Consider the following 12,931-nt stretch of genomic DNA (forward strand, 5'->3'; position numbering starts at 1 on the left):
TGCATCTCCTGCACCTCCTGCACCTCCTGCATCACCTCGTCCTCCTCACCAGCGCGGATCTCTCCGTGTTCCGATCCACTCGGCATCGATCATCACCTGCGCGCGCAGCCTCCCTCCATCCTCAGGTCCATGGACCGAACCTTCGGACGCGCGAGACTCTCGGCGTCTGATCCGCAGCCGCACGCGCGGGCCTGCTCCTGAGGAGGACTTGTGGCCCGGAGGAGGAGGAGGAGGAGGAGGAGGAGGAGGAGGAGGAGGACGAGGGACGGAACCGAACCTCTGGACGCGGAGCTGCAGGATGGATCCGGCGGAAGCACGAGCTTGAGAAGAAGGTGAGCCCGTCAATCACAGCCTCCAGCTGTCAATCACAGCTGTCAGACCTGTGGAGGTGAAGCCATGAGGGAGGCAGCCTGATGCTGAGGGGGGGGTGAGGGGGTGAGGGGGGTGAGGAGGGTGAGGGGGTGAGGAGGGTGAGGGGGGGGGGGGGGGGTTCAAGGCTCCATTTTGAAGCTAAGATGGACGCTCGCGCACATTTACCGCCGATCCGCGTCTTATATAAGCTCGATTACTAATGTCTGGAGCGTGTGATGGAATGTGAGACAAAGATGATGTTCGGACCCGAACTACAGTCATTTTCCTCCCGCGGAGACTCTCTTGTGACACGTGACGACAGGTTTCTTCTCGACACTTATATTTATAATGTTTAGTATAATCATAAAAATCAACGTTTCTCGCGTGAATATCACAAGAAAAATAAATGCAGTAAAAGATCAACACAAAAACAAGAACACAAACGCAATTATTATTTGTTTATTCCTTAAGTTTCTACCAGTAAAAGCAATCAAATACACAAGAATGAGAACACGTGTGTTAAACACAAGCTTTTATTTTTGTAGAGTAACAATAATGGAATAAATGTTAAATAAATACAATGATATTGATCGAATACAATACAAAAGAGACATTACAATAAACTAAACAAATAATTAGTCACATAAAATGAAGAAATTAAATAATATTCATGATGATACGTTGTATAAATATTAAGTATGTATGTTTAAATCGCCTGTAATAATGTTTAAAACTAAAATAAATAATATGCGACTTAATAAAAACAATCATAATATTTTGATTTTAACAGCTTCTCTTTTATTTTATATATTTTTATTTTATTATCAGATTAAATCATATTTTCTTTCTACATGTAATTAATTTATGGATGTTTTCTTTCCTCGTATAATTTTATTGTGTGAAAAAAAACCAAAATTATTATTTTATGAAACAGATATTTAGAAAATAATAAAAATCCTACATTCATTTATTTTCGCAAACATCTTAAAATTTGAACATAAATATTTTGTTTGTGATTGTGTCACTTCCTGTCTTGAGAAAGTACTTCCTGTTTCCAGGTTTCTTCGAGTGGTTTAATCGTCGCGTCCGCCGGTGCGTCCCTCTGCTGCCCCCTGCTGCCACCATGGGAACGGTGCTGTCGCTCTCGCCGAGCTACAGGAAGGCGGCGCTGTTCGAGGACGGCCCGGCCGCGGTGGGTCACTACACGGCCGTGCAGAACAGCAAGAACTCCAAAGATGCCGCCGCCGCCGCCGCCAAGTCCCTGAAGAGGCCGTCCATCATCAACGTGTTGCCATGGAAACGCATCGTGGCGGTGTCGGCGAAGAGGAAGGGGTCCAAGAAGCTGCAGTCGGACGGCGGGAAGGGGAGCTCGCCGGACGCTCAGGTGGTCACTTCCTGCAGCTCGGCGTCCAACAGCCTGAAGCTGAAGAAGTCGCAGTCGTGTGCGAACCTCTCGTCCTTCTCGTCCAGTCAGGACGCCTCGTCCACCGCAGGCCCCGCCCACCTGCCCGTCTCCAAGACCCTGGTCAACGTCAACGCCGCCGCCAAGAAGAACTCGCTCACCGGCGTCCAACCGGCAACCACGGCCGGGACCCCTAAACGAGTCATCGTACAGGTGAGGCTTCAATACTCGCCTGACGAATACACAAGAACACAAACACCGATGGAATAACACAAACATCAACACAAGAACACAAACACCGATGGAATAACACAGACATCAACACAAGAACACAAACACCGATGGAATAACACAAACATCAACACAAGAACACAAACACCGATGGAATAACACAAACATCAACGCAAGAACACAAACGACAATGTAATAACACAAACATCAACACAAGAACACAAACACCGATGGAATAACACAAACATCAACACAAGAACACAAACGACAATGTAATAACACAAACATCAACACAAGAACACAAACACCGATGGAATAACACAAACATCAACACAAGAACACAAACACCAATGTAATAACACAAAAATCAACACAAAAACATCAACACAAGAACACAAACACCAATGTAATAACACAAACATCAACACAAAAACACAAACACCAATGTAATAACACAAAAAACAACACAAAAACATCAACACAAGAACACAAACACCAATCTAATAACACAAACATTAACACAAGAACACAAACACCAATGTAATAACACAAAAACCAACACAAAAACCAACACAAAAACATCAACACAAGAACACAAGCACCAATGTAATAACACAAACATCAACACAAGAACACAAACACCAATGTAATAACACAAAAATCAACACAAAAACATCAACACAAGAACACAAACACCGATGGAATAACACAAACATCAACACAAGAACACAAACGACAATGTAATAACACAAACATCAACACAAGAACACAAACACCGATGGAATAACACAAACATCAACACAAGAACACAAACACCAATGTAATAACACAAAAATCATCACAAAAACATCAACACAAGAACACAAACACCAATGTAATAACACAAACATCAACACAAAAACATCAACACAAGAACACAAACACCAATGGAATAACACAAACATCAACACAAGAACACAAACACCAATGTAATAACACAAACATCAACACAAAAACATCAACACAAGAACACAAACACCAATGGAATAACACAAACATCAACACAAAAACACAAGAACAGAAACGACAATGTAATAAGACAAACATCAACACAAAAACATCAACTCAAGAACACAAACACCAATGGAATAACACAAACATCAACACAAGAACACAAACACCAATGTAAAAACACAAACATCAGCCCAAGAAAACAAACGACAATGTAATAACACAAACATCAACACAAGAACACAAACACCAATCTAATAACACAAACATCAACACAAGAACACAAACACCAATGGAATAACACACAAATCAACACAAGAACACAAACACCAATGAAATAACACAAACATCAACACAAAAACATCAACACCAATGGAATAACACAAACATCAACACAAGAACACAAACACCAATGTAATAACACAAACATCAACACAAAAACATCAACACAAGAACACAAACACCAATGGAATAACACAAACATCAACACAAAAACACAAGAACAGAAACGACAATGTAATAAGACAAACATCAACACAAAAACACAAACACCAATGTAATAACACAAACATCAACACAAAAACATCAACACAAGAACACAAACACCAATGGAATAACACAAACATCAACACAAGAACACAAACACCAATGTAATAACACAAACATCAACACAAAAACATCAACACAAGAACACAAACACCAATGGAATAACACAAACATCAACACAAAAACACAAGAACAGAAACGACAATGTAATAAGACAAACATCAACACAAAAACATCAACACAAGAACACAAACACCAATGGAATAACACAAACATCAACACAAAAACACAAGAACACAAACGACAATGTAATAAGACAAACATCAACACAAAAACATCAACACAAGAACACAAACACCAATGGAATAACACAAACATCAACACAAAAACACAAGAACACAAACACCAATGGAATAACACAAACATCAACACAAGAACACAAACACCAATGTAATAACACAAACATCAACACAAAAACATCAACACAAGAACACAAACACCAATGGAATAACACAAACATCAACACAAGAACACAAACACCAATGTAATAACACAAAAATCATCACAAAAACATCAACACAAGAACACAAACACCAATGTAATAACACAAACATCAACACAAAAACATCAACACAAGAACACAAACACCAATGTAATAACACAAACATCAACACAAGAACACAAACACCAATGTAATAACACAAACATCAACACAAGAACACAAACACCGATGGAATAACACAAACATCAACACAAGAACACAAACACCGATGGAATAACACAAACATCAACACAAGAACACAAACACCAATGTAATAACACAAAAATCATCACAAAAACATCAACACAAGAACACAAACACCAATGTAATAACACAAACATCAACACAAAAACATCAACACAAGAACACAAACACCAATGTAATAACACAAACATCAACACAAGAACACAAACACCAATGGAATAACACAAACATCAACACAAGAACACAAACACCAATGTAATAACACAAACATCAACACAAGAACACAAACACCGATGGAATAACACAAACATCAACGCAAGAACACAAACGACAATGTAATAACACAAACATCAACACAAGAACACAAACACCGATGGAATAACACAAACATCAACACAAGAACACAAACGACAATGTAATAACACAAACATCAACACAAGAACACAAACACCGATGGAATAACACAAACATCAACACAAGAACACAAACACCAATGTAATAACACAAAAATCAACACAAAAACATCAACACAAGAACACAAACACCAATGTAATAACACAAACATCAACACAAAAACACAAACACCAATGTAATAACACAAAAAACAACACAAAAACATCAACACAAGAACACAAACACCAATCTAATAACACAAACATTAACACAAGAACACAAACACCAATGTAATAACACAAAAACCAACACAAAAACCAACACAAAAACATCAACACAAGAACACAAGCACCAATGTAATAACACAAACATCAACACAAGAACACAAACACCAATGTAATAACACAAAAATCAACACAAAAACATCAACACAAGAACACAAACACCGATGGAATAACACAAACATCAACACAAGAACACAAACGACAATGTAATAACACAAACATCAACACAAGAACACAAACACCGATGGAATAACACAAACATCAACACAAGAACACAAACACCAATGTAATAACACAAAAATCATCACAAAAACATCAACACAAGAACACAAACACCAATGTAATAACACAAACATCAACACAAAAACATCAACACAAGAACACAAACACCAATGGAATAACACAAACATCAACACAAGAACACAAACACCAATGTAATAACACAAACATCAACACAAAAACATCAACACAAGAACACAAACACCAATGGAATAACACAAACATCAACACAAAAACACAAGAACAGAAACGACAATGTAATAAGACAAACATCAACACAAAAACATCAACTCAAGAACACAAACACCAATGGAATAACACAAACATCAACACAAGAACACAAACACCAATGTAAAAACACAAACATCAGCCCAAGAAAACAAACGACAATGTAATAACACAAACATCAACACAAGAACACAAACACCAATCTAATAACACAAACATCAACACAAGAACACAAACACCAATGGAATAACACACAAATCAACACAAGAACACAAACACCAATGAAATAACACAAACATCAACACAAAAACATCAACACCAATGGAATAACACAAACATCAACACAAGAACACAAACACCAATGTAATAACACAAACATCAACACAAAAACATCAACACAAGAACACAAACACCAATGGAATAACACAAACATCAACACAAAAACACAAGAACAGAAACGACAATGTAATAAGACAAACATCAACACAAAAACACAAACACCAATGTAATAACACAAACATCAACACAAAAACATCAACACAAGAACACAAACACCAATGGAATAACACAAACATCAACACAAGAACACAAACACCAATGTAATAACACAAACATCAACATAAAAACATCAACACAAGAACACAAACACCAATGGAATAACACAAACATCAACACAAAAACACAAGAACAGAAACGACAATGTAATAAGACAAACATCAACACAAAAACATCAACACAAGAACACAAACACCAATGGAATAACACAAACATCAACACAAAAACACAAGAACACAAACGACAATGTAATAAGACAAACATCAACACAAAAACATCAACACAAGAACACAAACACCAATGGAATAACACAAACATCAACACAAAAACACAAGAACACAAACACCAATGGAATAACACAAACATCAACACAAGAACACAAACACCAATGTAATAACACAAACATCAACACAAAAACATCAACACAAGAACACAAACACCAATGGAATAACACAAACATCAACACAAGAATAGAAACACCAATGTAATAAGACAAACATCAACACAAAAACATCAACACAAGAACACAAACACCAATGGAATAACACAAACATCAACACAAAAACACAAGAACAGAAACGACAATGTAATAAGACAAACATCAACACAAAAACATCAACACAAGAACACAAACACCAATGGAATAACACAAACATCAACACAAAAACACAAGAACACAAACGACAATGTAATAACACAAACATCAACACAAGAACACAAACACCAATGTAATTAATGTAAGTAAGTAAGTAATATTTATTTATATAGCGCTTTTCCAGACCAGGGTCACAAAGCGCTTTAACAATCAAAACAATATTCAATAAAGTATATACTTTAAAGATCAAGATAAAACTGATAACACAACAGGAGTTCCAGAAAATCAAGGACAAGCCTGAACAAATAAAAACGTCTTAAGATGTTTCTTGAAGGAGTCAGTAGATCATCAAGAGCAAAGAGAGAGAAGATCGTTCCAAAGCTTAGGAGCAACAGTCTGGAAGGATTTCTCTCCTCTGGTCCTGAACCGTGTTCAGGAACCATCAGTAGATTCTGATCCACAGACCTCAGAGCCCGAGCTGGGGTGTAAGGCTGGATCAGATCAGTGATGTAAGGAGGAGCCTGACCATGAATAGATCTGAAAGTAAGAACCAGAATTTTAAAATGATCCTGAAAGAAACTGGAAGCCAGTGAAGAGTTTTAAGGATCGGAGAAATGTGAGTTCTTCTACTAGAGCGGCTCAGAATTCTCGCTGCAGAGTTCTGAATCAACTGCAGACGAGACGATCCTTCTTGTTAAGACATGAAAACAAACTGTTACAATAGTCCAGACGAGAAGAAACAAACGCATGGATTATAAGATCCAGATCATGTTCTGACAACATTTTCCTAAGTTTAGAGATTTTTCTCAGTTGAAGGAAACAGTTTCTGGTCAGTTTTCTGCAGTGTCGAACAAGAGACATGTCTTTATCAAATACAACACCCAGGTTTCTCAGGCTCAGTTTGACAGACTGACCTAAGTCACCCAAGTACTGACTCAACCCTGGAATCGTATCATCAGGAGCAATCACCAGAGTTTCAGTTTTGTCCACATTTAGCTGTAAAGTGTTTTCACTCATTGTTTGATTTCTAGCAAAAAATTGACTAAGTTCAGCCTTTGGGGCTCAGTTGGATCAAAAGAGCAGTAGAGCTGGATGTCATCAGCAAAAATGTGATAAGAAACATCAGGAAATCTCTGAATGATTTTCCCAAGGGGAATCAAGTACAACAAAAACAATAAAGGACCCAGAACAGAACCTTGAGGGACTCCACACAACAGATCTGCCGATTCAGACCTCATTTGATTGGCAGATACACTAAAACTGCGCCCAGAAAGGTAAGATGAGAACCATTCTAACACAGACCCAGACTGTCTTCATCCCTCAGTCTACTTAGCAGGGTCTGGTGATCAACTGTGTCAAAGGCTGAGGACAGATCCAAGAGAACCAGAACAGTGGAACTCTGATCCAGGAACAGCTGCTCAGACACCACCTTCTCCAAGATCTTGGACAAGAAAGGGAGCTTAGAAATAGGCCTGAAATTACTGAGGTCAGTTGGGTCTAAGCCTGTTTTTTTGAGCAGAGTCTCCACAATGGCATGTTTAAAAGCATTGGGAAAAACCCCTGTGGAAAGGGAGAGGTTCACCATATTGGTAACCCAGGGGCCAATTACATCAAATATTTTGATAAAAAGCCTACAAGGAAGGACGTCATCTGAGCAAGAGGAGGGTTTCATCTTGTTCACTAGTGATGAAATATCACCCAAAGATACAGCAGTGAAGGAGGACCAAGAGGAGGAGATGGGCTCAGAGACAGTAGGGGTTCCAAACAAAGAGGGAGAGATTTTCTCTTTGATCAATTTAATTTTGTCAATGAAAAATCTCAACAATGCATTGCTGTCAGCTTCACAGAAGACAGGCGTGATTTGAGGAGCAGGAGACACGAGAGAATTAATCGTGTCAAACAACACTTTGGGGTTTTTCTTATTTAACACAAACATCAAGACAAAAACACAAGAACACAAACACCAATGTAATAACACAAAATTCAACAAACACATCAATACAAGAACACAAACACCAATGTAATAACACAAACTTCAACAAAAACATCAATACAAGAACACAAACACCAATGTAATAACACAAACATCAACACAAAAACATCAACACAAGAACACCAACACTAGTCTAATAACACAAACATCAACACAAAAACATCAACACAAGAACACCAACACAAGTGTCATAACACAAACATCAAGACATCAACACAGGTGTATTTCTTCTGGTGTGTTTCTTCTGGTGTGTTTCTTCTGGTGTGTGTTTCTTCTTGTGTGTGTTTCTTCTGGTGTGTGTTTCTTCTTGTGTGTGTTTCTTCTGGTGTGTTTCTTCTGGTGTGTTTCTTCTGGTGTATGTTTCTTCTGGTGTGTTTCTTCTGGTATGTTTCTTCTGGTGTATTTCTTCTGGTGTGTTTCTTCTGGTGTGTTTCTTCTGGTGTGTGTTTCTTCTGGTGTGTTTCTTCTGGTGTGTGTTTCTTCTTGTGTGTGTTTCTTCTGGTGTGATTCTTCTGGTGTGTTTCTTCTGGTGTGTTTCTTCTGGTGTATGTTTCTTCTGGTGTGTTTCTTCTGGTGTGTGTTTCTTCTGGTGTGCTTCTTCTGGTGTGTGTTTCTTCTGGTGTGTGTTTCTTCTGGTGTATGTTTCTTCTGGTGTGTGTTTCTTCTGGTGTGTTTCTTCTGGTGTGTTTCTTCCGGTATGTGTTTCTTCTGGTGTGTTTCTTCTGGTGTATGTTTCTTCTGGTGTGTTTCTTCTGGTGTGTGTTTCTTCTGGTGTGTGTTTCTTCTGGTGTGTTTCTTCTGGTGTGTGTTTCTTCTGGTGTGTTTCTTCTGGTGTGCGTTTCTTCTGGTATGTTTCTTCTGGTGTATGTTTCTTCTGGTGTGTTTCTTCTGGTGTGTTTCTTCTGGTGTGTGTTTCTTCTGGTGTGTTTCTTCTGGTGTGTTTCTTCTGGTGTGTTTCTTCTGGTGTGTGTTTCTTCTGGTGTGTTTCTTCTGGTGTGTGTTTCTTCTGGTGTATGTTTCTTCTGGTGTGTGTTTCTTCTGGTGTGTTTCTTCTGGTGTGTTTCTTCTGGTGTATGTTTCTTCTGGTGTGTTTCTTCTGGTGTGTGTTTCTTCTGGTGTGTTTCTTCTGGTGTGTTTCTTCTGGGGTATGTTTCTTCTGGTGTGTGTTTCTTCTGGTGTGTTTCTTCTGGTGTGTGTTTCTTCTGGTGTATGTTTCTTCTGGTGTGTTTCTTCTGGTGTATGTTTCTTCTGGTGTGTTTCTTCCGGTGTGTTTCTTCTGGTGTATGTTTCTTCTGGTGTGTGTTTCTTCTGGTGTGTTTCTTCTGGTGTGTTTCTTCTGGTGTATGTTTCTTCTGGTGTGTTTCTTCTGGTGTGTGTTTCTTCTGGTGTGTTTCTTCTGGTGTGTTTCTTCTGGTGTATGTTTCTTCTGGTGTGTTTCTTCTGGTGTGTGTTTCTTCTGGTGTGTTTCTTCTGGTGTATGTTTCTTCTGGTGTGTGTTTCTTCTGGTGTGTTTCTTCTGGTGTGTGTTTCTTCTGGTGTGTGTTTCTTCTGGTGTGTTTCTTCTGGTGTGTGTTTCTTCTGGTGTGTGTTTCTTCTGGTGTGTTTCTTCTGGTGTGTTTCTTCTTGTGTATGTTTCTTCTGGTGTGTTTCTTCTGGTGTGTGTTTCTTCTGGTGTGTTTCTTCTGGTGTGTTTCTTCTGGTGTATGTTTCTTCTGGTGTGTGTTTCTTCTGGTGTGTTTCTTCTGGTGTGTGTTTCTTCTGGTGTATGTTTCTTCTGGTGTGTTTCTTCTGGTGTATGTTTCTTCTGGTGTGTTTCTTCCGGTGTGTTTCTTCTGGTGTATGTTTCTTCTGGTGTGTGTTTCTTCTGGTGTGTTTCTTCTGGTGTGTTTCTTCTGGTGTATGTTTCTTCTGGTGTGTTTCTTCTGGTGTGTGTTTCTTCTGGTGTGTTTCTTCTGGTGTGTTTCTTCTGGTGTATGTTTCTTCTGGTGTGTTTCTTCTGGTGTGTGTTTCTTCTGGTGTGTTTCTTCTGGTGTATGTTTCTTCTGGTGTGTGTTTCTTCTGGTGTGTTTCTTCTGGTGTGTGTTTCTTCTGGTGTGTGTTTCTTCTGGTGTGTTTCTTCTGGTGTGTGTTTCTTCTGGTGTGTGTTTCTTCTGGTGTGTTTCTTCTGGTGTGTTTCTTCTGGTGTGTGTTTCTTCTGGTGTGTTTCTTCTGGTGTGTGACCCTCTGCCGCCCCCTGCAGGCGTCCACCAGCGAGCTGATGCGCAGCCTCGGCGAGTTCTTGTGTCGTCGCTGTTACCGGCTCAAGCGTTTGTCTCCGACCGACCCGGTGCTGTGGCTGCGAAGCGTGGACCGCTCGCTGCTGCTGCAGGGCTGGCAGGACCAGGGCTTCATCACGCCCGCCAACGTGGTCTTCCTCTACATGCTGTGCCGCGACGTGGTCTCGGCCGAGGTGGCGTCGGAGCGCGAGCTGCAGGCCTCGCTGCTCACCTGCCTCTACCTGTCCTACTCCTACATGGGCAACGAGATCTCGTACCCGCTCAAGCCCTTCCTGGTGGAGGCGGAGAAGGACGCCTTCTGGGACCGATGCCTGGAGATCATCGCCCACATGAGCGCCAAGATGCTGCAGATCAACACCGACCCGCACTTCTTCACGCAGGTCTTCGCCGACCTGAAGAACGAGAGCAAGAAGGAGGAGGAGAAAACCAAACTCTTCATCGGCCTGGACCGATAAGAGGCCTTCGGGGAAGGGGCGGGAGGTCAAGGAACTACGGAGAACGGGTCCGAAGGTTTTTTAGCAGCGCCACGTTAGCATCACAAAGAGGTCATCAGCAAAGATTCTGAAGTGGACGTCGTGTCAAAGAGTTTCCATGTCAACGTTGATGAGGCGCCGCTAGCTTGTCGCCGTTAGCAAGCTTGCCATGGTTAGCTAGCTTGCAGCGGTTAGCCAAGTTGCTGCAGTTAGCTAGCTTTCTGCCGTTAGCTAGCATAACATGGTTAGCTAGCGTCTCCCTGGTGTAGCTTGTAAGAATCTCGTTGCATGATCACATGACCTTTCCCCTCAATCTCAGACTGAACACGAGTCCTCACCTGGCGGAAGGAAGTGATGTCATCATCGGCCCCCGGCTGGACTGATCTTCCCTCCCCCTCTTCTTCTTCTTCTTCTTCTTCTTCTTCTTCAGCTGAACTCTATCACTTCTCTGGTCGCTCCGGTCCGACTCTGCTGACTCAGCGACATGCATGTGAGCTTCTCTTGGTTTCCCAGCATGCTTTGTGTTTGACACAGGAAGAGACTGCGACGTTCGTCACACCAGGGGATCAAGAACTCACACTAAATCATACACACAGACACTAGCATCAACACACACACACACACTGAAACACACAAGAACATTTGTCTACGAACAGCAACTTAAACACACAACTAAATATACAAAACATACAGTATGTCTACACAACAAAACCAAACCACACACTTAAACTTCCAGACACAAAGTCAGGTTTGCACAGAAACAAACACACAGTACGATGTAACACACACACACCAAAACAGAGATATTGACACTATAATACAAACACACAACTATTGGGATACAAGTCGACAAATACTAAAACTCACAAAAGGCAACACAAACATATATGAAACACACGTTCTCACACACGACAATCACAACAGACTCTCACACACAGTGATACACAACAAGTGGGCTCATGGACTCACAAACTGCCGTGACCAGCAGGAACCTCGTGCCAAACCAGAAACTCATTTACTGCCCGAGAGTCGAACTTTGTGACGAGACTCACGAGCCAGAAGAAGATCCCGGTGTCGTCGTCACGTGACTCACAATCTCGCGCTGACAAGATTGTTTCCATGTAGCTGCTGTCGTGACTCGTCGTGTAGCACTGACTCGAGTCATGTCGTGACGAATCTGCATCTGCTTTATGTTTATCTCCAACTATCAGTTTCCTTTATGTTCAACTCAAAACATACATTTATTTATGTTTATCTCCAACTTCAAGATTTATTTATGTTTATCACGAACATTACATTAATTTATGTTTATCTCATCATTACATTAATTTATGTTTATCTCGAACATTACATTTATTTATGTTTATCTCGAACATTACATTTATTTATGTTTATCTCGAACATTACATTTATTTATGTTTATCTCGAACATTACATTTATTTATGTTTATCTCGAACTTTACATTTATTTTTGTTTATCTCGAACATTACATTTATTTATGTTTATCTCGAACATTACATTTATTTATGTTTATCTCAAACTTCAAGATTTATTTATGTTTATCTCGAACATTATATATTTTTTAATTT

At 40.1% G+C, this 12,931-nt stretch overlaps 1 protein-coding gene across 1 annotated transcript; it reads left to right on the forward strand.

Annotated features, from left to right (window-relative positions):
• LOC148064663 (cyclin-dependent kinase 5 activator 1-like) lies at window positions 1–12,650 on the forward strand. The gene is made up of 3 exons (XM_087809977.1): window positions 1–332; window positions 1,410–1,966; window positions 10,832–12,650. Exons 2-3 carry the CDS (start codon window positions 1,475–1,477, stop codon window positions 11,321–11,323), a joined length of 984 nt encoding a protein of 327 aa, XP_087666103.1. The 5' UTR covers window positions 1–332; window positions 1,410–1,474; the 3' UTR covers window positions 11,324–12,650.
• The last annotated feature ends 281 nt before the right edge of the window (window positions 12,651–12,931 follow it).

Source organism: Callionymus lyra, chromosome 15 (genome assembly GCF_982586985.1).
Source record: "Callionymus lyra chromosome 15, fCalLyr1.hap1.1, whole genome shotgun sequence".
Lineage (NCBI taxonomy): Eukaryota > Metazoa > Chordata > Actinopteri > Syngnathiformes > Callionymidae > Callionymus > Callionymus lyra.